This window comes from Xenopus laevis, chromosome 4S (assembly GCF_017654675.1).
Source record: "Xenopus laevis strain J_2021 chromosome 4S, Xenopus_laevis_v10.1, whole genome shotgun sequence".
NCBI classification, from domain to species: Eukaryota; Metazoa; Chordata; class Amphibia; order Anura; family Pipidae; genus Xenopus; species Xenopus laevis.
In genome coordinates this window covers 19,520,093-19,545,157 of record NC_054378.1, presented here as the reverse complement: position 1 = coordinate 19,545,157, position 25,065 = coordinate 19,520,093, and the positions used below count along the sequence as shown (strand labels likewise).

At 42.7% G+C, this 25,065-nt stretch overlaps 1 protein-coding gene across 2 annotated transcripts; it reads right to left on the bottom strand.

Moving 5' to 3' along the window:
* Positions 1-115: 115 nt before the first annotated feature.
* Positions 116-22,757, bottom strand: dkk3.S (dickkopf WNT signaling pathway inhibitor 3 S homeolog). Of its 2 annotated transcripts, XM_041591120.1 has the most exons (9): positions 22,627-22,757; positions 21,659-21,943; positions 17,797-17,922; positions 10,072-10,152; positions 5,005-5,097; positions 3,906-4,041; positions 3,569-3,725; positions 3,281-3,454; positions 564-1,535 (listed from the first exon to the last, which is right to left on the bottom strand). In XM_041591120.1, exons 2-9 carry the CDS (start codon positions 21,887-21,889, stop codon positions 1,322-1,324), a joined length of 1,212 nt encoding a protein of 403 aa, XP_041447054.1. In that variant the 5' UTR covers positions 21,890-21,943; positions 22,627-22,757; the 3' UTR covers positions 564-1,321.
* Positions 22,758-25,065: the final 2,308 nt, after the last annotated feature.

The following is a 25,065-nucleotide window of genomic DNA, read 5'->3' as shown; positions in this document are numbered from 1 at the left end:
AACAAGATCGCAAGATGGGGAACTGCTATAATAATATAGACCATTTCTATCCAGTTTCCCTGCCATTTAGTACAAATTACTCCAGAAGAGGAAAAAACCCCACAGGGAGACCTCAAATTGATATGCTTTTATTGCATGTGTCCCATAGAGAGAAATAATACAATGTAAGGTTCTCGAACGTTGGTGCAGAGGGATGAGCAGAAACCCTCACAGTTTTGCCTTATTGCTTGCTTCAGCTGAGACATGCTACATAGCCATGTGGTCTTTTCTCCATAGCACCACCTGGTCATTTTCTCACCAGTCTGACCAATAAGTAGTCAAGGAAGTTGTCGAGAGAAAGAGGCTGCTCTGATGTTCTTCTGCTTAGTTAAGATGAGAGAAAGGTTTCTAATTTTATTCCTAAGCAAAAGAACATCAGAGCAGACTCTTATTTTTTTTTTTCTCTCGACAACTTCCTTGACTGCTTGGTGGTCAGACTGGTGGGAAACTGACCAGCATGTGGCGATGTTATAACTATTTATTCATATTAACAGTACATGTATCCCTTAATATCTTGGAATTAAAAGAAAATAAATGACTAAATTGCAAAAGTGCTTAGAATAGCACCCTCGTCAGTTTTACATTCGCTTATTTTAAAGGTTTACTTATCCTTTAACGTGTGTCGAGGCAAGCAATATGGCTGCTCCCTCGTGTAGCTGTGACGTGTCAGTGATGGGATGTTGTGAACTTGGAATAAGCTAGGCCTTATTATTAAAGGAAGACCATTCCCATTCCAAGATGTTTGATAGACATTAGGGGCTAATAGGCCAAGATTTTAGGCCTAGGGGTAGTTTTCTGCAGCTGTTCAACTTGGTTCTTAATCCTACAGGCACATCCTGACGGCTGCACCAAGTTCTGGCCCTGTCGTCAACCATTCGCCATCTTGTGCAAGGCAATCCAAAGACTGGTTGCTGTGGGTTACAATGCCCCCGGTGTATGTAAGACGGGCATTGATTAGATGGTGGTGCTTAAGCTGGGGACAAGCAAGCCATTAGTCATTTCAACCAAGTTACATTGAGTTGAAAAAGACAACTGTCCAAGGTCAACTCCTTGCGATGAGTGTCCAAACAGAGATGACTAGACAATCCCTGGATCTTGATTGGTTGATTAGTATTGTGGATGACCAGTGATCACCCACCTCTCTGTATTTATCCACCAATCACAATCCAAAGGCCCTTACACACCCGCTAATCCAGGCCTAAAGCAGCCATATTTGTGCAATTTAATTAGTCTAATTGGCTACATATGAGGTCTTTAGGCGTCTGGATTAGAATTCATGTTCTTATTCATGATCATCAAATGGACTCTCCACAACCAACCCAGGTTCTGTCTCTTCTAATGGGCCGGCATCCACTCCTTCTGATGTTGGCACTACATTACTGTCCTCGTAAGCACGCTCTTCCATGATGCCAACAAATGGCAGCATCTCTTCTGGAATATCCACATTGACTCTCTTAGCTCCAGCCAGTGACGGATCTCCATAGCGCGACTCCAAGCTGAGACAAAAAAAAAATTAATGAGGACAACGTTACATTTCTCTTTAGCTAAATTTAAAGTTGAGGTCCAACTATAAACAGTTATAAACCGCAAGATCTCATTTGGGGAAGATGCCAAATTTCAAGGTCCCATCATTTTGCTGGGTCAACAACTGCAACATAACGGGAGGCCTTTGCTGACCTGTAAGGTCATAACCAATGGGCATTTTCTAACCTGTCTGATGTGTGGCCAACCTCCAGGCTAAAATCAGTTGGGTTGGCCATTGGTTTGGGCTCGTACATGTGTGGTCCTCACCCAATGGGGATTTTCAAACCTGTCTGATTTGTGGCCAATCTACAGCCTAATATCAGTTGGGTTGGCCATTGGTTTGGGCTCGTACATGTGTGGTCATCACCCAATGAGGATTTTCAAACCTGTCTGATGTGTGGCCAACTGACCTACTGTCAAATTTGGTGGAGGTTCCATCATGCTGTGTGGCTAGTTCAGGGACTGGGGCCATTGTTAAAGTCGAGGGTCGGATGAATTTAACCCAATATCAACAAATTCTTCAGGATAATGTTCAAGCATCAGTCACAATGTTGAAGTTAGGCAGGGGTTGGATATTCCAACAAGACAATGATCCTAAACACACTTCAAAATCTACAAAGGCATTTCTGCAGAGGGAGAAATACAATATTCTGGAATGGCCGTCATAGTCCCCCCCGATTTGAATATCATCGAAAATCTATGGGATGATTTGAAGCAGGCTGTCCATGCTTTGCAGCCATCAATGTTAACTGAACTGGATAGATTTTGTATGGACAAATGGTCAAAAATACCGCCATCCAGAGTCCAGACGCTCATGAAAGGCTATAGGAGGCGTCTAGAGGCCATTAAATTTGCAAAATGAGGCTCAACTAAGTATTGATGTATTATCTTTGTTGGGATGCCCAAATTTATGCACCTGTCTAATTTTGTTCTAATGCATATTGCATATTTTCTGTTAATCCAATAAACTTTATGTCACTGCTGAAATACTACCGTTTCCATAAGGAATGTTATATATTAAAAGGAAGTTGCTACTTTGAAAGTTCAGCCAATGATAAACAAAACTCCAAAGAATTAAGAGGGGTTCCCAAACTTTTTCATATGACTGTATGTAGGGACTTTTTTCTGCACACAATAATATGTTGTCTTGGGGCGTCTGATGGCCCCTTTGTGTTAAGACTGCATTGGAGGGTACTGGTAGGTATTGCTAACACCAGCAACATGGACAACTTCTCATATAAGAGTGTATGAGGGCTTCAGGGTCTAGAGCAGTGGTTTTCATACTTGAAGACCTTCTTTGGGGTCCAGCATTTGGTTCAGCGCCCTCCTCATTCTAACAGGCCTTCAGGATGATTCCCTTAGTCACTGTTCTGGGACACCTAAGGGGGGGGGACAACCCCAAGATTGGAAACAATGGTTCTAAAGTCAAGGCAGCCATACCCAGTTTGAGTCCTACAACCATTGTCATCTTTTTATGTGGGCTGATGGCCCAAACAAGAGGAAGCAGCAGGTGCTCTTACTTCTGCCTCATTGGCAGATGCCTCATTCACCTGCCAGGAAGGGGTATCAGAAGAAGACATATTGAGTCTGGTGAGAAAAGACTGTTAATCCTATAAGGAAACCAATGATCCTGTGAAGGATCTAACAGATCAGAATTCATGTTCTTTATCCTCTAGAAAGGAGAACTCTTGCCACCAAGCTGGGCTTATTCTAGTACCTCTCCTCTGAAGGGCTGGAATACTGTCCATCCGACAATCGTGCTCCATCTTCATAGTACTGTCCTTCCTGGGGCATGATGCCTACGAATGGAGGGATCACCTGGGGCACCTCAGGATCAGATCTTTTGCCCTCAGCTGGTGAAGGTTCTTCACACACTGATACTAATGTATAACTAGAAACAGAAGAGATAAATATGAGGCAAATAATTCTCTAGGAATATGGTGGTACTGGAAAATTTTCAAAGCAGACAGGGCTGATGCCAATCTCTTCAATCAAGCCTTGTTACCTTTGAGGCTGGCACACTAGTCCGAGGGAGCAGGGGCACCGGCCCAAAACTCCGGCAGGCTGCACGTCCCAGTTCAGTATGTCTACGAATTTATTGGATGGGTCGAAGCAAGGTTCCCCTTTAACTGGCAGAGGGGTGCAAACAGGGAACAGGAGATCTGCAATGGGAGGGGCATCAAATCACTGCTTTACCTTAACTGCTTATCTTAATGGCTACCTTTATCAGCAGCATGTAAGCCCTACCCTCACATGTCAGGTACAGAGAGAAAGCGAGCACACAAAGCTTGCTAGATAGGCTTTACAGTGAAAAAGCAGAAGCATCTAAATGGGTAAGTTACTTGAGTGAACTGAGCAGCAGAATCCGGGGTTGCAATCCTCTTGGCTCTCACAGATGGTTCCCCCCTCTCCTTTCAAAACATTGGCGCACTGACCCCAAACACAGAGACCCTCGCAGCATTCCCCGTCCCTTGTGCACTAAAGAGAGAGAGAATAAATCAGCATTGGAGCATCACAGTCACAAAGTCCCAGGGGCTACAAATTCAAAGGGCAAGTTCACCCCAGCATCTGGTTGACTCCACTTATCTAAACAACTGCTACCCTGCTAACTAAGTTGATTTTATGCCTACTGTAACCTAAATGAACAGCAGGTGGCACTGTTGTTACAATTTCATTATTTTTAATGTGAATGTATTATCTTCCCTTTACTTTGTTACCTGTGGTTTCAATGAAAAGGTCAGTGACTCAGTTGTGTCCTTTAAGCTTCCCTCTGTCTTCCCATAACCCTCTTATTGTGTTACTGCCTCACATCAGATGCATAATGGTGCAAGGAGGGGACAACGTTCCAACCTAATTGATGGTATTCTACAGCATTAATAAACATTACACAGTGAGAACTGACACAGCACTGGTTGATGAAGGGGGTCGCAGACCTCAGCAACAAGGCAGCTCCTGCCTACTCTAAAGCAGCAGGTGAATTAAGTTTGAACTACAAATGCTTAGCGTGCTCTTCCGAAAACATTTGCAAATTTATGTGAATTTTCTATTCTTTTTCATTTTTATATTCTCTCATCCCTTTTCTGCAGCAGCTCACAGCTGCTAAACTGTGCAACTGGATGAAGGAACTACATCTCTAGAAGGAACTCTGCACAATTATCTCTCTCCTCTTTAGCATTAACATCTTAATAAGCTGACAAGAAGGGAGACACCTGTGCAGAGTTGCATCCCAGTAGCTGTGGAAAGGCATGATAATGGCAGTGTAAAACTGCTGCAATCCTGAAAATGAAAGGAAATAAAATTAAATTGAAAATGTGCTCAGAAGAAGAAGTAGAGCACGCTATGATATATTAGATTATTTGGGGGAGGCTTAGACCCCCTTTAATGCAAAATAGTAAAGTGCCCCTATAAAATCCAAGTCACCCACACTCAGTAGGGTCTTACCGGCTTCATCACTTTGCAAAGGAGACATCTGTATTCTGAATCTCCAAAATGACAGTAATTCCCAGCTTTACAGTCCTCGTCAACAATGCACTCCTGCCATACAAGAAAACCACATTATTATAAGGCAGAATAATCGGTGGCAACTCCAAAACCCTCCCCCCCCCTGAGAATTGGCTGCAGATGGGAGTCAAGTTTCCCAGTTGCCGAAGCAAACGCACAATTTTCTGGCGCCAATGGGGTATCCATGGAAACAGCCATTTAGGAAATACTAATTAGCTGAAAAATAAAAAAAAACATTTTTTTAATTATTATTTTGGTTTGTTGGCAGTGGGGACGTATTGTACTCGGAGCTGAGTTAAACCTTAATAATATTCTCCTCCGTTTGTCTTAATTGGGGAGCATTTGTTATAAAACAAACTGGAGACTTGGGGTGAGTGCTTATTTGTGCCCAGGGTAAACCTGGAACTATAGCAGGGTGACTGTTACTGTTATGTTTTTGGTAGCCGAGGATGAGTAGAGTATAACAGTGCTTTGTTAGTAGAGTCATGCAGGCATTACACAACAGTAACTTTCATTTTCACTTTTTAAGCTGTCAGGAAGTTTGCACAGTATAAGTCTGGGCACAGTGACATCTACAGGCCATTTGTATAAACACCACAGTTACCCCAATGTTTCTATATATCTGTAACCTTGGTTTGAGCTAAGGGAGCCCAGCCTAAAGGCCAGTTAATGGGAGATTTGGGGTGAGTGCCCCGAGTACCCCTGGAGCTATAGCAGGGTGACTGTTACCCCAATATTTTTATATATCTGTAACCTTGTTATGAGCTAAGGGGCCCAGCCTGAAGACCAGTTAGGGTGAGATTTGGGGTGAGTGCTTATTTGTGCCCTGGGTACCCCTGGAACTATAGCAGGGTAACTGTTACCCCAATGTTTCTATATATCTGTAACCTTGTTATGAGCTAAGGGGGCCCAGCCTGAAGGCCAGTTAGGGGGGAGATTTGGGGTGAGTGCTTATTTGTGCCCTGGGTACCCCTGGAACTATAGCAGGGTGACTGTTATCCCAATGTTTCTATATATCTGTAACCTTGTTATGAGCTAAGGGGGCCCAGCCTGAAGGTCACCTGAGACACCGTCAGCAAAGAAGGAAGGGAGGGGCTCATTAATACTGAGCTCATTAGGGCTTAGTTATGACAGGATGAAAACAGAGCTCACCAAATCTCCCAGTATTACTCCTGCTCGCACCTTCTTTCTGTCTCTTCCATATCCTGCACTGAACTTGGTTATCTGGCAGTTGCATCACTGGACAAACCCTAATAAATCCACCAGATATTTCCAGCAGAACTGCAGCAATGATATTACCCTGCAGGATAAGGGCTTAGCCAGTTCCTAGTAATTAACCATTAAAGACTCCCTGTCTCTGTAACTGTATTATATCTCCATAATTGTAAGCTCAGTTGCTCAGGGACTATTTCCTCCATCTCAACTCATGACACTTTATCTTGGGAACTGTATAAACATATCTGTTTTTATTAGACTTTTTGTGTATTAATATAGAACTGTGTAGAACTGCTGGCGTCACTGCTTCATGAGTCACAACGGCTACATGTGTCTGTGGTCAGTCGAGGAGCAGCTTGGAAGCAGATGGAAAATTACAGGGGGAGGAGCAGGGAGTCTGTGACTCATGCAGTGGGTGGGACTAGAAAACTGATGGAAGGTTGGAGGGAGTCTGTGACTCATGCAGTGGGTGGGGCTAGAAAATGCTGATGGCAGCTTACAGGGGGAGGGGAAGGGAGTCTGTGACTCATGCAATGGGCAGGGTGAGAAAATGGCAGTTTAAAGGGGAGGTGCATAGAGTCTTGGTGGGGCTAGAAAATTGATGGTGGTTTACAGGGGGTGGGATCAGAGAAGCTTACAATCTAACATATAGATACAAATATACAGAGGCTGCTGGAAAGGAGTCCAGTTCTCAGCCTAGTACTGAGAGTCGTTCCTGTCCAGCGTTTTGCTTAAGTTTTTTCCACATCTGTGCCTCCTAAATAAACCCAGACACGTAGACCAGGATTGCTGGACGCCGCTCAGACATGAGCACGATGTGAGTCACAAGAATGAAAGGCCCAATCTGCCAAACTAGCTCCCAACATCTCTGCACAACTGCCAGCTCCGACGGCTGATGGATCATATGACTGTGACAACCACTAAACACAATAAAGTCTCTGCCAGGGAAAGTGCCAGTCTGAGCCCACATTCTGTGTTCGATGATGTGTATTATTATTATTATTATTATTATTATTATTATTATGTCCAAATAGAGACATTACAGCCTACGGCATAAAGCAGGGCAGGACTGCTGCTTCCAATGGGGATCAGATACCTGTATGATCTGTGCAGCCACTGGGACAGAATGCTCTGTTATACAGATAGTTAGAATCTCAGCTGCCATAAAGCAGGACAGGACTGCTGCTTCCAATGGGGATCAGATAAAGCAGACAAACTGTCCTGTGTGTCAAGGTCCCCAGATGCAAATTATATTTAATGAATGGTCAAGAAGGTACAGTCCTCCTTTAATTTTAAACACGGAAAGTAATATGATTCTGGACAGCCTTACATTAGGAAGACAGCAGCAGCAGTAAAAACTAGAGATGTCGCGAACTGTTCGCCGGCGAACTTGTTCGCGCGAACATCGGGTGTTCGCGCTCGCCGGAAGTTCGCGAACGTCGCGCGACGTTCGCCATTTTGGGTTCGCCATTGTTGGCGCTTTTTTTTGCCCTCTCACCCCAGACCAGCAGGTACATGGCAGCCAATCAGGAAGCTCTCCCCTGGACCACTCCCCTTCCCTATAAAAACCGAAGCCCTGCAGCGTTTTTTCACTCTGCCTGTGTGTGCTGAAGAGATAGTGTAGGGAGAGAGCTGCTGCCTGTTAGTGATTTCAGGGACAGTTGAAAGTTTGCTGGCTAGTAATCATTTTGATACTGCTCTGTTATTGGAGGGACAGAAGTCTGCAGGGGTTTGAGGGACATTTAAGCTTAGGTAGCTTTGCTGGCTAGTAATCTACCTTCTACTGCAGTGCTCTGTATGTAGCTGCAGTGGGCAGCTGTCCTGCTTCTGATCTCATCTGCTGACTGCTGCAATAACAGTAGTCCTTGTAAGGACTGCTTTTATTTATTTTTTTGTTGTTTTACTACTACTACTACTACTACTATAAGAGCCCAGTGCTATTAGTCTAGCAGTGTTGGGGAGTGGGACTGGTGTGCTAATCTGCTGCTCCTAGTAGTTCAGCAGCACCAACTTTAATTTTTTTTTTTAATATTCATTTTTTTTTATTTTACTTTTTTTTATTTTACTACCGCTGTAGTAGTGTATAAGTTGACCTTTTAGGCATTATTTGCCCTGTAGGCATTATTTGCACACTGTTTTCTTCAACCCGCCATCTAGCTGTGTGACCTTGTTCACATTCTGTCTAAATATCCATAATATTACCGTCTCCAGAAAAAACACCGGAGTGACTTTTTTCAAGCAGCCATAATATATTTTACGTAATCCGTATCCACCGCTGTAGTAGTGTATACGTTGACCTTGTAGGCATTATTTGCACACTGTTTTCTTCAACCCGCCATCTAGCTGTGTGACCTTGTTCACATTCTGTCTAAATATCCATAATATTACCGTCTCCAGAAAAAACACCGGAGTGACTTTTTTCAAGCAGCCATAATATATTTTACGTAATCCGTATCCACCGCTGTAGTAGTGTATACGTTGACCTTGTAGGCATTATTTGCACAGTGTTTTCTTCAACCCGCCATCTAGCTGTGTGAGCTTGTACACATTTTGTCTAAATATTGATAATATTATCGTCTCTAGAAAAACCACTTGAGTTACTTTTTTTCAAGCAGCATTCATATATTTTACGTAATCCGTATCCACCGCTGTAGTAGTGTATACGTTGACCTTGTAGGCATTATTTGCACACTGTTTTCTTCAACCCGCCATCTAGCTGTGTGACCTTGTTCACATTCTGTCTAAATATCCATAATATTACCGTCTCCAGAAAAAACACCGGAGTGACTTTTTTCAAGCAGCCATAATATATTTTACGTAATCCGTATCCACCGCTGTAGTAGTGTATACGTTGACCTTGTAGGCATTGTTTGCCCAGTTTTTTTGGCCGCAGCCACTGAAGCACAGAGGCCAGAAAAAATATGCCATATAAATGCTGAAAATAGTAATTTTTTGCCATACGTTGACTCAACGTATATGGCAAAAAATGACTATTTTCAGCATTTATATGGCATATTTTTTCTGGCAACTGTGCTTCAGTGGCTGCGACCAAAAAAACTGGGCAAACAATGCCTACAAGGTCAACGTATGGCAAAAAATGACTATTTTCAGCATTTATATGGCATATTTTTTCTGGCAACTGTGCTTCAGTGGCTGCAACCAAAAAAACTGGGCAAACAATGTCTACAAGGTCAACGTATGGCGAAAAATGACTATTTTCAGCATTTATATGGCATATTTTTTATGGCAACTGTGCTTCAGTGGCTGCGTCCAAAAAAACTGGGCAAACAATGCCTACAAGGTCAACGTATGGCAGTTGTTTAAAGAGAACAGTAGATTACTAGCCAGCAAAGCTACCTAAGCTAAAATGTCCCTCAAATCCCTGCAGACTTCTGTCCCTCCAATACAGAGCAGTATCAAGCAGATTACTAGCCAGCAAACTTACTATCATCTGTCCCTGAAATCACTAACAGCTCTCCCCCTACACTATCTCTTCCAAGCACACACAGGCAGATTTTTCAGATACATTTTTGCCCTTGATCCCCCTCTGGCATGCCACTGTCCAGGTCGTTGCACCCTTTAAACAACTTTAAAATCATTTTTCTGGCCAGAAATGTCTTTTCTAGATGTTAAAGTTCGCCTTCCCATTGAAGTCTATGGGGTTCGCGAACCGTTCGCGAACCGCTCGCGTTTTTGCGCAAGTTCGCGAATATGTTCGCGAACTTTTTTTCCGACGTTCGCTACATCCCTAGTAAAAACTTTCAGAGAAAGGTGGGTAAAATATAAACTTACTTGCTGCTGTTTCTCTTTACTCTTCACAGAAGTGATAACAGTCTGTGAGTACAACGTGGAACCTGTGCGATTATCCGTGTTCTGTAGAGGCAAAACATATCAATCAGTCAAGTCTGATACACAACATGAAAACACCCAAAATCACCCTCAACTTACCTAATCTCTTTCCCTTTTATAAACAGTCTTAAAGGTACAGCTCGGCATTGATAACTGTCCTGTGTCTTGTCCCTGCCACGTGCCGCTCTCCACATTCCTGGTTATTTATAACTGGGCACAAAATTCCACCCAATGCAGATAAAGAGAGACCTAAATATAATATTATCAAGTCCTGTATGTGTGTGTGTGTGTATAATATATATATATATATATATATATATATATATATATATATATATATATATATATATATATATATATATATATATATATATAACTATATAAAAAGAGATATTGCCGCACAACCCTCTTGGTTTCTGGGTGCAAGTAGTCAAAAAGGCACTGCCAAAGTAGCCAATATCATAGAAAAAATAAAAACTGACACAGCACCCCAAGTTTTGTATGCAAAAAAAGATATATATTGTAGAAAAACATACCAAAGCCCATAGGGCGACGTTTCGGGGTATACAAACCCCTTTCTCAAGCCAAGGGCAGCATTCAAGTAACAAGCATTGGTTTACACCTATTTATACAAGGTAACACAGGAAGTTACATATGGAACATGACATCATTAACGATCCTCACACATTAACCCCTTAATTGCTTAATGTTATCCATGCAGGCATATAACAACTCAGCGTTAGTCCACTGCATATCCAAATCCAGCTAAAAAGAAACAAAACAAAGAATAAAAAACACAAATGAGACCAATGTTTATCCCATCATAGAAATACATATAGGTCATAGTCTCTATTAAGCCCATTTGGGGCCAATGTGTTTAATTGGTGTATCCACCATACCTCTCTTTTCCTCAGCAATAGCTCTCTATCACCCCCCCCCCCCGTCTGGGGGAGGGTACACATTCCAGAACCATATATTTCAAATCTGTATCCTTGTGTCCTTTCTCCACATAATGCTTAGAGACTGGCAGCTTCACATTGCCCTTCCTAATTGTAGATCTGTGTTGGGATATACGTGTTTTTATTTGTAATGTGGTCTCCCCCACATGGAGGAGACCACATGGACAAATTAACACATAAACAGCAAATTTAGTCAAACACGTATAGTACCCCCTTAGAGTATATTTACGACCCGTGGTCGGATGCTCAAATATTGTACCCTTATGTACACAACAACATTGGGAACATGTTAAACAAGGGAACATCCCCGCGATTTTGTACCCATATATGTTTGTGTCAAAACCTGATTTTCTTTCGTATCAGAATGAACCAACTGACTACCTAACGTTCTCCCCCTTCTATATGACACTAATGGGGGTCGTCCAAATTCTTGAATTTCAGGATATGAGGATTGAAGAATCCCCCAATGTTTACGGAGAATGTTAGTCACCATATTACTACGATCATTATAATGAGTGACAAATGGTATAGACTGTTCTTTATCCTTACGATGAACCTTAGTTTTCCTTGCCCTAGCTTGGGCCCTATCCAGGACATATTTCGGGTACCCACGTACAAGAAACTTATTATACATGTCATTTGACTGTTGATCACGTCTATTTGGGTGGCTAACTAGCCTCTCAACCCTAGTAAACTGGCTGATGGGGATAGAGTCCCTAGTATGCATTGGATGATAGCTGGTATAATGCAGTAATTGGTTCCTATCTGTGGGCTTCGAGTATAATTCTGTGGTAAATGTACTCCCTTGTCTGTTTATTGTGACATCCAAAAACTGTATAGATCCCCTATCTTTATGTATAGTGTATGCAATATTTGGATGTGCTCCATTAATCTCTTGGTGGAACCGATCGAATGAGTCCGTGTTGCCCCTCCATATCACAAATATATCATCGATATAGCGCCACCACACCACAACGTGTGTGGTGAACGATATACGACGATAGATGTTATCCTCCTCCTGCCTAAGCATAAAGGAGTTTGCATATGAAGGGGCGACATTTGAACCCATTGCGGTTCCCCTGAGCTGTAGGTAATACTTGTCCTTAAATCCGAAATAGTTCTCACACAGGATAATTTCCAAAAGTTTCAAAAAGAATTCCACTTCCTCTTCCCCATATTGTTTACTTTCCCTTAATAATATAGCACAAGCTTCAACACCATCTCTATGTGGTATGGACGTATAAAGTGAGGACACATCAAAGGTAACTAGTAACAATTCCTCAGTTTCTTCCACTTGTACAGACCTCAATTTGTCTAAGAAATGGTTGCTATCTTTTATATATGATTTCCCTTGCTGTACCAATGGTGCAAGGATCCTGTCCAACATGGAGGCCATAGGGCAGAACAAGGAACCTATGCTCGCCACTATAGGCCGACCAGGTGGTTGGACAGGATCCTTGTGTATCTTGGGCAGCGGGTATAGTACTGGGGTAACCGGTTTATCAACCACTAAAAAATCTCTTAATTCAATGGAGATGGTCCCCTTAGTAACCATCTTGGATAGAAAATCCCAAATTTTGCGCTTTATACGAAACACAGGGTCATACCCTAATTCCAGATATACAGAACTGTCTGCCAATTGTCCTAGTATTTCAGATTCATAGTATCCAGTGTCTAATACCACAATCGCCCCTCCCTTGTCTGAGGGTTTAATTGTGATGTCAGAGCGAGTTTTCAAATTATTAAGTGCAATAGTTTCATCAGCAGTCAAATTAGCAGGTGCCTTACGACCATCAGATCCCAGACACTGCTCATTAATATCTTTTTTAACTTGTTTAATATACGTTTCCACAGCAGGGTAAGTGGTGGGAGGAACAAACCTACCTTTGCTGCGGAGACCTAAGGAGTCCAGAGTCAGGGTTTCCCCTGTCGTTTGTACTGCAACATACGGATTAACTGAGAAATGAGTTTTCAACCTTATTCTGCGAAAAAAAGCATACAAATCCACATCCAGCTGAAATGGATTCAACCGCTGTGTCGGACAAAAGTTCAGTCCCTTCCCCAATAGCGTGAGTTCAGTATCAGTTAATTGTACCTGCGATAGATTGTAGACTATTTGTCGTTCCTGCGTGATCTCTGGGTGGAGCGCTGTTTCCTTTGGATCTTGCCATCTCCTTCTATGTCGCGCACCCCCACGTCTGCATCTTCCGATTCGGGACCTAAAAAAGGTTGGCGTTCTCCATGGTCGGCACCTGAAACAGGCGCATCCTTTCTCCACATCCTGGTCTCAGAGCTGCGCGCACCACCGGTGCGTCCTGCGCTGTTCCTTCTGACGTGTTCACCATGCGCCCACGAGTAAACTCTGCCCCGCTCGTAATCGGTAACATCACGTGCAAACTTTCCCCGCTTCTGTTCCTCTCCTGCTTTCCGATATGCAGACATCTTTGATTCCATATCCTCTTTCATTTTTGCCAGTTCCTCCACCGGAAACATAGTGTCCATATCTGTAGTAAGTTTTGCAATCTCCGATTGAACCTGTAACAATTCTTGGGTAATAAAATCAATGTTAAGAGTCATGATATCCATGGAACACTTGTTTAGGATTTGCATGTACTTTGTTTTAAACTCCTCATTGTGTATAAACAGGGTAGGTCTTAAATGAATCCTCAACCCCCTGGGGATACGAGAGTTCTCACAATATGCTGCCAAAGTAATACCATGTAACTCCAAATCCGTTTTTCTTTTCTGTAATGTCTCTAATTGCTTCCGTACCATATTTGGTGCAGGGACATTTAAAAATTCTCAGCTCTGAGACCAGGATGTGGAGAAAGGATGCGCCTGTTTCAGGTGCCGACCATGGAGAACGCCAACCTTTTTTAGGTCCCGAATCGGAAGGTGCAGACGTGGGGGTGCGCGACATAGAAGGAGATGGCAAGATCCAAAGGAAACAGCGCTCCACCCAGAGATCACGCAGGAACGACAAATAGTCTACAATCTATCGCAGGTACAATTAACTGATACTGAACTCACGCTATTGGGGAAGGGACTGAACTTTTGTCCCACACAGCGGTTGAATCCATTTCAGCTGGATGTGGATTTGTATGCTTTTTTTCGCAGAATAAGGTTGAAAACTCATTTCTCAGTTAATCCGTATGTTGCAGTACAAACGACAGGGTAAACCCTGACTCTGGACTCTTTAGGTCTCCGCAGCAAAAGTAGGTTTGTTCCTCCCACCACTTACCCTGCTGTGGAAACGTATATTAAACAAGTTAAAAAAGATATTAATGAGCAGTGTCTGGGATCTGATGGTCGTAAGGCACCTGCTAATTTGACTGCTGATGAAACTATTGCACTTAATAATTTGAAAACTCGCTCTGACATCACAATTAAACCCTCAGACAAGGGAGGGGCGATTGTGGTATTAGACACTGGATACTATGAATCTGAAATACTAGGACAATTGGCAGACAGTTCTGTATATCTGGAATTAGGGTATGACCCTGTGTTTCGTATAAAGCGCAAAATTTGGGATTTTCTATTCAAGATGGTTACTAAGGGGACCATCTCCATTGAATTAAGAGATTTTTTAGTGGTTGATAAACCGGTTACCCCAGTACTATACCCGCTGCCCAAGATACACAAGGATCCTGTCCAACCACCTGGTCGGCCTATAGTGGCGAGCATAGGTTCCTTGTTCTGCCCTATGGCCTCCATGTTGGACAGGATCCTTGCACCATTGGTACAGCAAGGGAAATCATATATAAAAGATAGCAACCATTTCTTAGACAAATTGAGGTCTGTACAAGTGGAAGAAACTGAGGAATTGTTACTAGTTACCTTTGATGTGTCCTCACTTTATACGTCCATACCACATAGAGATGGTGTTGAAGCTTGTGCTATATTATTAAGGGAAAGTAAACAATATGGGGAAGAGGAAGTGGAATTCTTTTTGAAACTTTTGGAAATTATCCTGTGTGAGAACTATTTCAGATTTAAGGACAAGTATTACCTACAGCTCAGGGGAACCGCAATGGGTTCAAATGTTGCCCCTTCATATGCAAACTCCTTTATGCTTAGGCAGGAGGAGGATAACATCTATCGTCGTATATCGTTCACCACACACGTTGTGGTGTGGTGGCGCTATATCGATGATATATTTGTGATATGGAGGGGCGACACGGACTCACTCGATCGGTTCCACCAAGAGATTAATGGAGCACATCCAAATATTGCATACACTATACATAAAGATAGGGGATCTATACAGTTTTTGGATGTCACAATAAACAGACAAGGGAGTACATTTACCACAGAATTATACTCGAAGCCCACAGATAGGAACCAATTACTGCATTATACCAGCTATCATCCAATGCATACTAGGGACTCTATCCCCATCAGCCAGTTTACTAGGGTTGAGAGGCTAGTTAGCCAGCCAAATAGACGTGATCAACAGTCAAATGACATGTATAATAAGTTTCTTGTACGTGGGTACCCGAAATATGTCCTGGATAGGGCCCAAGCTAGGGCAAGGAAAACTAAGGTTCATCGTAAGGATAAAGAACAGTCTATACCATTTGTCACTCATTATAATGATCGTAGTAATATGGTGACTAACATTCTCCGTAAACATTGGGGGATTCTTCAATCCTCATATCCTGAAATTCAAGAATTTGGACGACCCCCATTAGTGTCATATAGAAGGGGGAGAACGTTAGGTAGTCAGTTGGTTCATTCTGATACGAAAGAAAATCAGGTTTTGACACAAACATATATGGGTACAAAATCGCGGGGGATGTTCCCTTGTTTAACATGTTCCCAATGTTGTTGTGTACATAAGGGTACAATATTTGAGCATCCGACCACGGGTCGTAAATATACTCTAAGGGGGTACTATACGTGTTTGACTAAATTTGCTGTTTATGTGTTAATTTGTCCATGTGGTCTCCTCCATGTGGGGGAGACCACATTACAAATAAAAACACGTATATCCCAACACAGATCTACAATTAGGAAGGGCAATGTGAAGCTGCCAGTCTCTAAGCATTATGTGGAGAAAGGACACAAGGATACAGATTTGAAATATATGGTTCTGGAATGTGTACCCTCCCCCAGACGGGGGGGGGTGATAGAGAGCTATTGCTGAGGAAAAGAGAGGTATGGTGGATACACCAATTAAACACATTGGCCCCAAATGGGCTTAATAGAGACTATGACCTATATGTATTTCTATGATGGGATAAACATTGGTCTCATTTGTGTTTTTTATTCTTTGTTTTGTTTCTTTTTAGCTGGATTTGGATATGCAGTGGACTAACGCTGAGTTGTTATATGCCTGCATGGATAACATTAAGCAATTAAGGGGTTAATGTGTGAGGATCGTTAATGATGTCATGTTCCATATGTAACTTCCTGTGTTACCTTGTATAAATAGGTGTAAACCAATGCTTGTTACTTGAATGCTGCCCTTGGCTTGAGAAAGGGGTTTGTATACCCCGAAACGTCGCCCTATGGGCTTTGGTATGTTTTTCTACAATATATATCTTTTTTTGCATACAAAACTTGGGGTGCTGTGTCAGTTTTTATTTTTTCTATATATATATATATATATATATATATATATATATATATATATATATATATATATATATATATATATATATATATATATATATATAGAAATGCTTTGGGTGTCTGCACTCGATCTCCAGTAGAGTAGAGGTGCACAATCAATGTTCATAATATGCAGTAGTAATGGATCAGCACACTCATTTTAGAAGTGATTAAAGTGTTTTTATTGGTAACACATCATTGTTATCCAACGTTTCGGTCCATTACTACTGTATATATATATATATATATATATATATATATATATATATATATATATATATATATATATATATATAGATAGAGATATATATATATATATATAGAATGGGAATTTTCTCACAATTTCTTCAAGGATTATTTAAACAGTATTTGAATTTACGAGTGCTCATATATTTTTTGGGGCATATGGAATTGTTTTTATGTATATGGTTTTTAGCTACCACACATAATGTATTATTGAATTGTCGCTACACTGTTACTTTTAACACATATATAATCTTACTGAACATATTGTTCATGCACATATTTAATATTTTATGATAATATATAACATGTCTGATGCACATGGAATTACACAAAGTAACATGTTTAATTTATCACTAGCACTTGTCATTTTAAACATTAGTTTTAAAGGTTTTTCTAAACATGCACAGCAGTCACTAATTGCTATTGATGTCACTTCCTTTTTATGGGTATTTATGGGGATTTGGAATATGAGCATGGTTGCCATGAGGAAGGTCCCTGCGTGGACCGAAACGTCACGTCGGCTATACATGCAATAATTGAATACACTTTGTTTTGATACACAAAAATCCTGGTGTTGCTGGTCTTTTTGAAGTATATATATATATATATATATATATATATATATATATATATATATATATATATATAGCAAAATTAAGGGCTGTTCCTGCTGAATTGTGCTTCGTACAGGGGAATACCTATGCTGCTATAGTTTTATGGGATCTCTCTGTAAAGCCTATGAGCAAACATAGAAGTTTGTTCCTGCTGAATTGTGCTTAGTACAGGGGAATACCTGTCATAGTTTATGCCCACCCTTTCTCAGTTTCCCTTGCACATGTATCCTTCTTACCTTAATGATTTCTTTCTGCATGCTGATGGTTTCATTTCCAACCTCCGTCTCCACGATGGAGTCATTATGATAATTAGGAGGTAGCTGGGCCCATCCTGGTAACCCGTGAGCCTCCTCTGCCTCCATCTGAAATGCCCCAAACAGACACAGCAACTTCTCATTAAACGGCATTATGGTGATTTCTCCTGAATTCTCAAAATGTTACAGTGATGTTTCCTCCTGCACTGGGGGATGTATTTTGTGACGCGCATGTGACTTCCCTCCAGGCAGAGGGTTCCAGCTCTCAGAACCAGAACAGCCTAGAAATATCCCCTGCCTTAATTGGGCTATATACTTGGTTCACCTTTAAGTTAACCAATTCTAAGCATCTGTTCAGTTGGTCTTCATTATTTCTCTTTTATAGTTTTTGCATTATTTGCCTTTTTCTTCTTCTAACCTTTCCAGCTTTTAAATGGGGGTCACTGACCCCATCTAAAAAACAAATGCTCTGTAAGGCTACAAAGTTATAGCTACTTTTTATTCATCTTTCTATTCAGGCCTCTCCTAATCATAGTCCAGTCTCTTATTCAAATAACTGAATGGTTGCTAGGGTAATGTGAACCCTAGCAACCAGGTGGCTGAAACTACAAACTGGAAAGCTGCTGAATAAAAAGCAAAAAAACACAAATAATAAAAACCAATGTTCCTTTACACTGTTGATATTGGAGCAGATATTGGAATGTGGCCCTGGAAAAGCACACCAGGAACCCCACTAATGACACAGGATCTGGAATAAGGTGGGAGCAGGAAATCAGAACCAGAAGGTGGGGGATGTTAAAGGAAAGTGCGACACGGATGAATAGCGCCATTGTCTGGGTCCAGTCTGTGTGTGGCCAGCGCTCTCATCTGATTGGTCCCATGGGGCGGCTGGTGTTAAACTGCTCCGTCACTCGCTCCCATGGGGGGGATGTAGGGGAAAAGTTTGGATTCAGGCACAAACTTCCCATTGTCTGCCTGGTGCTGCACATGGGCTTGGGAGGAACTAAAGGGAAAGTAATCCCTAGGAAAGTGGAACAAAGGGAAGCTGGATACAAAGTTTATAGGAAGCAGGTGCTGAGACACAGGAGTCAGTTAAACCAATAATGTCTCTGGCTCTGCTTAGTAAATAAGCCCCCACTGACCAGCAAAGAAAGGGGGGGACAAGGGTATCCTGGCACAGAAGTGTATGGAAAAGACTGAAACTTCATCCTTTCCAAAACCACAGCAGAAAGGGCTGTAGCTTCAGTAGAACAGGGCTCCTGTACATGTGCCATGATAAAACAGACGTTGTTCACATACTGTGCTGATGCACCCACTAATTCAATTATTACTTGTCCTTTATTTATAAGGTGCGTCTGCAGGGATCATTCCCATCAGAGCCTACCCCCATTGAGCTTACAATCTAAAAGCCCTATCACAGCCGCACACACTAGGGGTAGTTCAGGAGCCAATGAACCGGCCTCTATGTATTTGGGGTGCAGGGAGGAAACCAGGGCACCCAGACTGCAGATATGGGGAGATCATACAGATTCCATACAGATAGTGCCCTGGCTGGAATCAAACCTGAGAACTGAAAGGCAGCAGTTAAGAGTGTTTCTCTCAATTGGCTAGCCACACACATCAGACCACACCCCTGCTTGCATAATACTCCAGGATAGACAGTGGCGTAACTAGATGTTGCTGGGCCCCACAGCAAATTAATTTTAGGGCCCCCAACATATTCAGTGTTTGTCCTGTTTTACCAATATATGTTCAAATTGCTCATCAATGAGAGCCTCATGGGGCCCCCTGTACCTCCTGGGCCCCCATGTAGTTACGCCCCTGAGGATAGAGTTTTTCAGAGGAAACTTGTGCTTGGGTAGTAGAGAACAGTGGAGACGTAGGCAAGTCAGAAACTGCACAGTGATAATGGGAGGAAACCATGGAAAATGAGGCAAAGGGAAAACAGTCACCTCTTATTATTTCCATTAGTCACCTAAAAATGCTAGTGTTCCTTTAATGTGGCGTATCGAGCGCACCTGCAACTCTTTCTACTGTTTATTTGCTCCATGTGGGTGTTCCCTTCTTTCAGACACAATCAGACTGGGAAGGTGGAGAGGTAACTGATTCACTCATGCATTTCTGCTCCAAAAAACATCATTATAATCAGAGACCCACCAACACCCAAACTACAGCCTACTTGATCTTTATATAGCACTCTGTCTCTTTCTCTCTCTATCTCTCTTTCTGCCTCTCTGTCACTCTCTCTCTGTTTCTCGCTCTCTCTTTCTCTCTCTCTGTCTCACTCTCTCTGTTCTCACCCTCTTGCTGTCTCTCTCTCTGTCTCTCACCCTCTGTCGGTCTCCCTCTGTCACTCTCTTTCTCCTTCTCTCTCTCTCCATCACTCTCTCTCTCCTTTCCTTTTCTCTCTGCTCTCTCTTTCTCTCTGTCTCTTTCCATTTCTCTTCATTTCTCTGTCTCCCTTTGTCTCTCTCTCCTTCTCTTTCTCCGTCTCTCTGTCTCTATCTGTCTCTCTCTCCCTCCCTCTCTGTCTTTCTCCCTCTCTCTGTCTTTCTCTGAGACTTTCTCTCTGTCTCTCACCTTCTCTCTGTCTCTATCTCTCCATCTCTCTCCCTCCCCTTGTCTGTGCCTCGCCCTCTATCTCTCTCTCTCTCTCTCTCTCTCTCTGTCATTCTCAGACATCTGGCACAAATCTCTTTGGGTCTAGTTGTTCGGTGTTGATGTTGCTAAAAGTTTCTGGCAGGAAACAGAAATATAAAATAAGTGGGTTCAGCAATGAGAATAAATTAGAAAGTAAGTGGAAAAATCCAACTCAGTACGAAAATGTCATATTCCGACCTCAGCGAGCTGGCAGTCAGTTTCATTAACCCCTACGCTACCCCTTATTACTAATTATAGGGAATATATACCCCAAAAAAGCCCCAGACCCCTCCAGCACCAATGAAAGTTTTCACAGGCCAAAAGCAGAAAATTGGTCAAAAAATGTTGTGTTTTTAAATAAAGGGGCCCTTGGCCACCCCTATGAAAGATAAAGCAGCTCCAACACAATGAGGAGTTTGTGCAATAAAAGCACCTTCCCACAATGCACTGCTTTGTCACATTGTCACATAGCAACTCAATATGATCAAAGATTCCCAAATCTCACTGACAACACATAAACCTGCTCAGATTCCTTTTCTCACTCTCCCAGGTAAGTCAATCACAACCAACTCCTATTGGGCAGGTAGCAGCCAATCAGGCCCCACCCAGTGGATTTTATTATGTAATAGATGTATAAATGAAGGAAAGTAGCATTATTTTATTGGGTTAATGTATGTCCTCCTGCTACTCAAGTGACTTCCAGATAAACAACGGGGCTCTCTTGCTTTACGGCAGGGATTCTGGATATTCACTAATAACAGAACCGCGATCTGAGGAATCAAATAACGTTTATCTTACCCTTAAGTTTAAATAAGAATGATCAAAAAGAAGCTAATTAAGTAATGGGTAGGTCCCTGTGATTAAAAGATGAGGATAATGAATCCAGCCTAATGACACATATAGAAATGAGTCTGACACTAGATTTGGGGTGCGCTGCACACATTGCCCATGTTTCAAGGAGACATTGTTGCAAGAAAGAAGAATATTGTGCCTGCAGCCAATGGCAAAGATAACATTTATTAAAGGGCAAGTTAACCTTAGAAAAAGCTTTTTCAGAACAAAAGTAGAAGCAGCGTTTACGGTCAAATCCAGGTTTAATCTTTATTATTATTATATTGTGTCACTTTCCCTAGCAACCAAAAATTGGCTTCTAATGTCAGGTTAATTGGAATTGCTCAGTATAGAGAGATTTATATTGACATACCTCTTTGACTGCATTCTGCAGCTTAGACTGAGTGTCCTCCATTAACTCTTCCACTTCCCTGAACATGTCATTCAGGCTCTCCTCCTCCTCTGTAAAGCTGAACATAGGATCCATTTGGGAGGCACCACCAGCCTCCAGGAATTCTTCACTCTCTGAGGGGCTCCTGGTTGGGGAAGGGGTCACGGTGCCCAAGAAGAGCAGGGGCAGAATGAGGAGCAGGCAGGTGGGCATGGTGTGGGCAGAGCAGAGACACAGAGTTAGTGCCAGTCGTGCCCAGGATCAGACCTGCAATAAGACACAGAGTGGGTGGGGGGTGCTCAGCAGGCTGCTCCTTATTTATGAAACCACCTATGGAATGAGAGTCAGTGGCAGTCAAGGTACTGGGAGTTCAAGAAGGGTACTGGGAGTTCAGGCAGAATACTGGGAGATCAGGCAGGGTACTGGGAGTTCAGGCAAACTACTTGGAGTTCAGGCAGAGTACTTGTAGTTCAGGCAAACTACTGGGAGTTCAGGCAGGGTACTGGGAGTTCAGCAAAGTACTGGGAGTCCAGGCAGGGTACTGGGAGTTCAGGCAGGGTACTGGGAGTTCAGGCAGGGTATTGGGATTTTAGGCAAAGTACTGGGAGTCCAGTCAAGGTTATGGGAGTCCAGTCAGGGTACTGGGAGTTCATTCAGGGTACGGGGAGTTCAGGGAAAGTACTAGGAGTTTAGGCAGGGTACTGGGAATTGCAAACCTTTCCAGGTGGGATGGGGGACCACATTGTGATTGCCCAATACCTTGTGCCCACCTGCCCCTAGTGCCACCCACACAGCTGCCCCAGCAATTAGGATCCAGAGAAATTCCGTGCCCATTAGCGGTACCCGACAGCCACAACACACCCGCTAAATGGCAGCGACTTGACAGAAAGGAGACGATTCAGTTGAATCGGGAAGAAGAAGGACAAGCCCCGGACACAGCGGACACTGACCTGCAGAGGAGAGACCCGGGTCTCGGGAGGAGGACAGAGAATAATGCGCAGCCGAGGACTCCGGGACCAGCGCTCACCTCTCTGCAGCCTCCGCCGCCGCCGCCGACCCCTGGGAGCAGAGGAACTGGAGCTCATCTGCATACTCGCACCTGATTGGCTGCGCTGCGCAACTCTCAGGGGGGGAGGGAGAGTATGCGAGTCAGGGGCCCCGGAGCTGATAGGGCCCAGTAATGCCCGGAGACCATTGGCTGTGCAATACAGGGGTGGGGATACACAGCAATACGATTATTAATGTTATGTTGCCCCTCCCTCCGCCTATGGGCCCCAGAGCCAGTTGCCTTCAAGGGCCCCTGAACATCAGGAATAAGACGATCCCTAAATCTGTATTGTAACTGCTACTTATCCACTGCCCACTGTGCCCAATGTATACCCCTGCCCCAGGGTCAATACAACAGTAATGGGGCTCTACACCCTCCCACTTACCTATTATATGCAGCATGCTCAGCCAATCACAAGCCAAGAGCTTCAGTGACTCCTCTATTACTGGCACTACAACTCCCAGCATGCATTGCCAGCCAGGAGACATGTGCAGCATCACCCGGACACTCGCAGGTCACTGGCAAATGGAAGGCGCAAAAGAAAAGAGGAGAAAGGAAGGAATGTTGGGATTAAAGGGGAAATATAAAGACCCAGACAAATTCCTGCTCATGGGGTTCTATTGCAATTAATATTATTTTACTTAGCTTTAAAGGGGAACTCCACACAAACATAATTTAAGTAAAATTAATTTCAAGCAACTTTGCAATATACATCAAATATGCAGACTTTTCATGATTTTTATAGTTTTCTGACAGTTCCCTAAGCCAAGCCCCCTGCTCTCCTGCTGATCTGTCTGACTACTTTGCTGAGCTGACTGACTAGTATTACTATCAACACAATTCCCTGCACACGTGATTTCAATAAGGAAAGGAACATCATAGTGCAATGCAATGTGGGTTATGTAGTTCCTGCATGCTGTCTGTAAAGGTGGCCATAGATGCACAGATAATATCGTACGAAATAAATTTTCGTCCGATATTCGTTGCGTGTATGGTGGAAAAAGAGCCGACCGATATCGGCAGAAGACTTGGATATCGGTCGGCTCGTCGATCAGGCTGGACGGAAAATTTTGATCAGGTGCATTTGAAGGGACCCAAACATCGCCCATTGTTAGTGCTGAATCGTCAGATACAGGTAGAATTCTATTGTTTCTTCCCATATATCTACCTGTATATCTGACGATTCAGCTCTACACGTGTGTATTGAAACAAACGATCTTTCTTGGAAAGATCTTTTCCAAGAAAGATCGTAATTGTTACATCGATGGCCACCTTTGCTGTGGAGAAGTTGATACAATTTGTAACATCAGTGTTTAGTCCCTCCTTCCCTGCTAGGATTTCAAATGATCCAAAAAGAGAAGAACTGTTACACAGCTGGATTTCAGCATAGAAAATGCCATTTATTCATACTTTTTGAAGAAACAGGTAACTGTGATGGGTATAGTAGGGGTTTATGTATTATGGGCCTCTTTATCAAATTTTGGTTTGGAAGCCGGAGTTCCCCTTTAACTGTTGTGCCATTGAGGATTGTTACACTGCGAATTTCACCCGTTTGTAACAGAGGCGCCCCCTGCTGTTCTCTCTGGTCACCAACAGGTTCAGTTACTGATGCCGCGTGAGAGGTGTAAAACTGCCCATGGCATCAAAACTAAAAGAAGTAAAACATTTTTTTTATAAAAGCACTGTATTTCTTTGGGTTTGTGTAGGTGAGAGACCTGCAGTACCAGGTTAATCTATTGGTAACCCAGTCTCCTGGGCTGAGGGCTCTGCCAGCAAATGGAATGGAGGCCTGATGAAAAAACATGTCCTACACACCGGGCATGACCCATTGTGTTGGACCCCTGCCAAAATCTAAAGAAGCCCCGCCTACTTCCCCACAAGCCCCACCCTCTCCATGACTCTGAAACCCCCCTCTGCCAGAAGGCCCCTAACAATATTACCCTATATTCCTCTGATGGCGGCCCTGGTAAACCCAATATACCGTTAAATTATCCATATTTCTATTGAGGCCCTTCCTATTCATATTCCAGTCTCTTATTGATATCAATGCATGGTTGCTAGGGTAATTTGGACTGAAATTGCAAACTGGAGATCTGCTGAATAAAAAGCTAAATAATTCAAAAACCACAAATAATAAAACATGAAAATCAATTCCAAATTGTCTCAGAATATCCATCTTTACATCATACTAACAGTTCAGTTAAATTAACGGTGAACATACCCTTTAAAAGCCTTTATTGAAATAAGGGTTTTGACCCAGGCACTTAGCAACGTTTCAGACCATCTGGAAATCATCACATCACTGACCAATAGGGATGTATTGGATCCAAAACTAAATCAG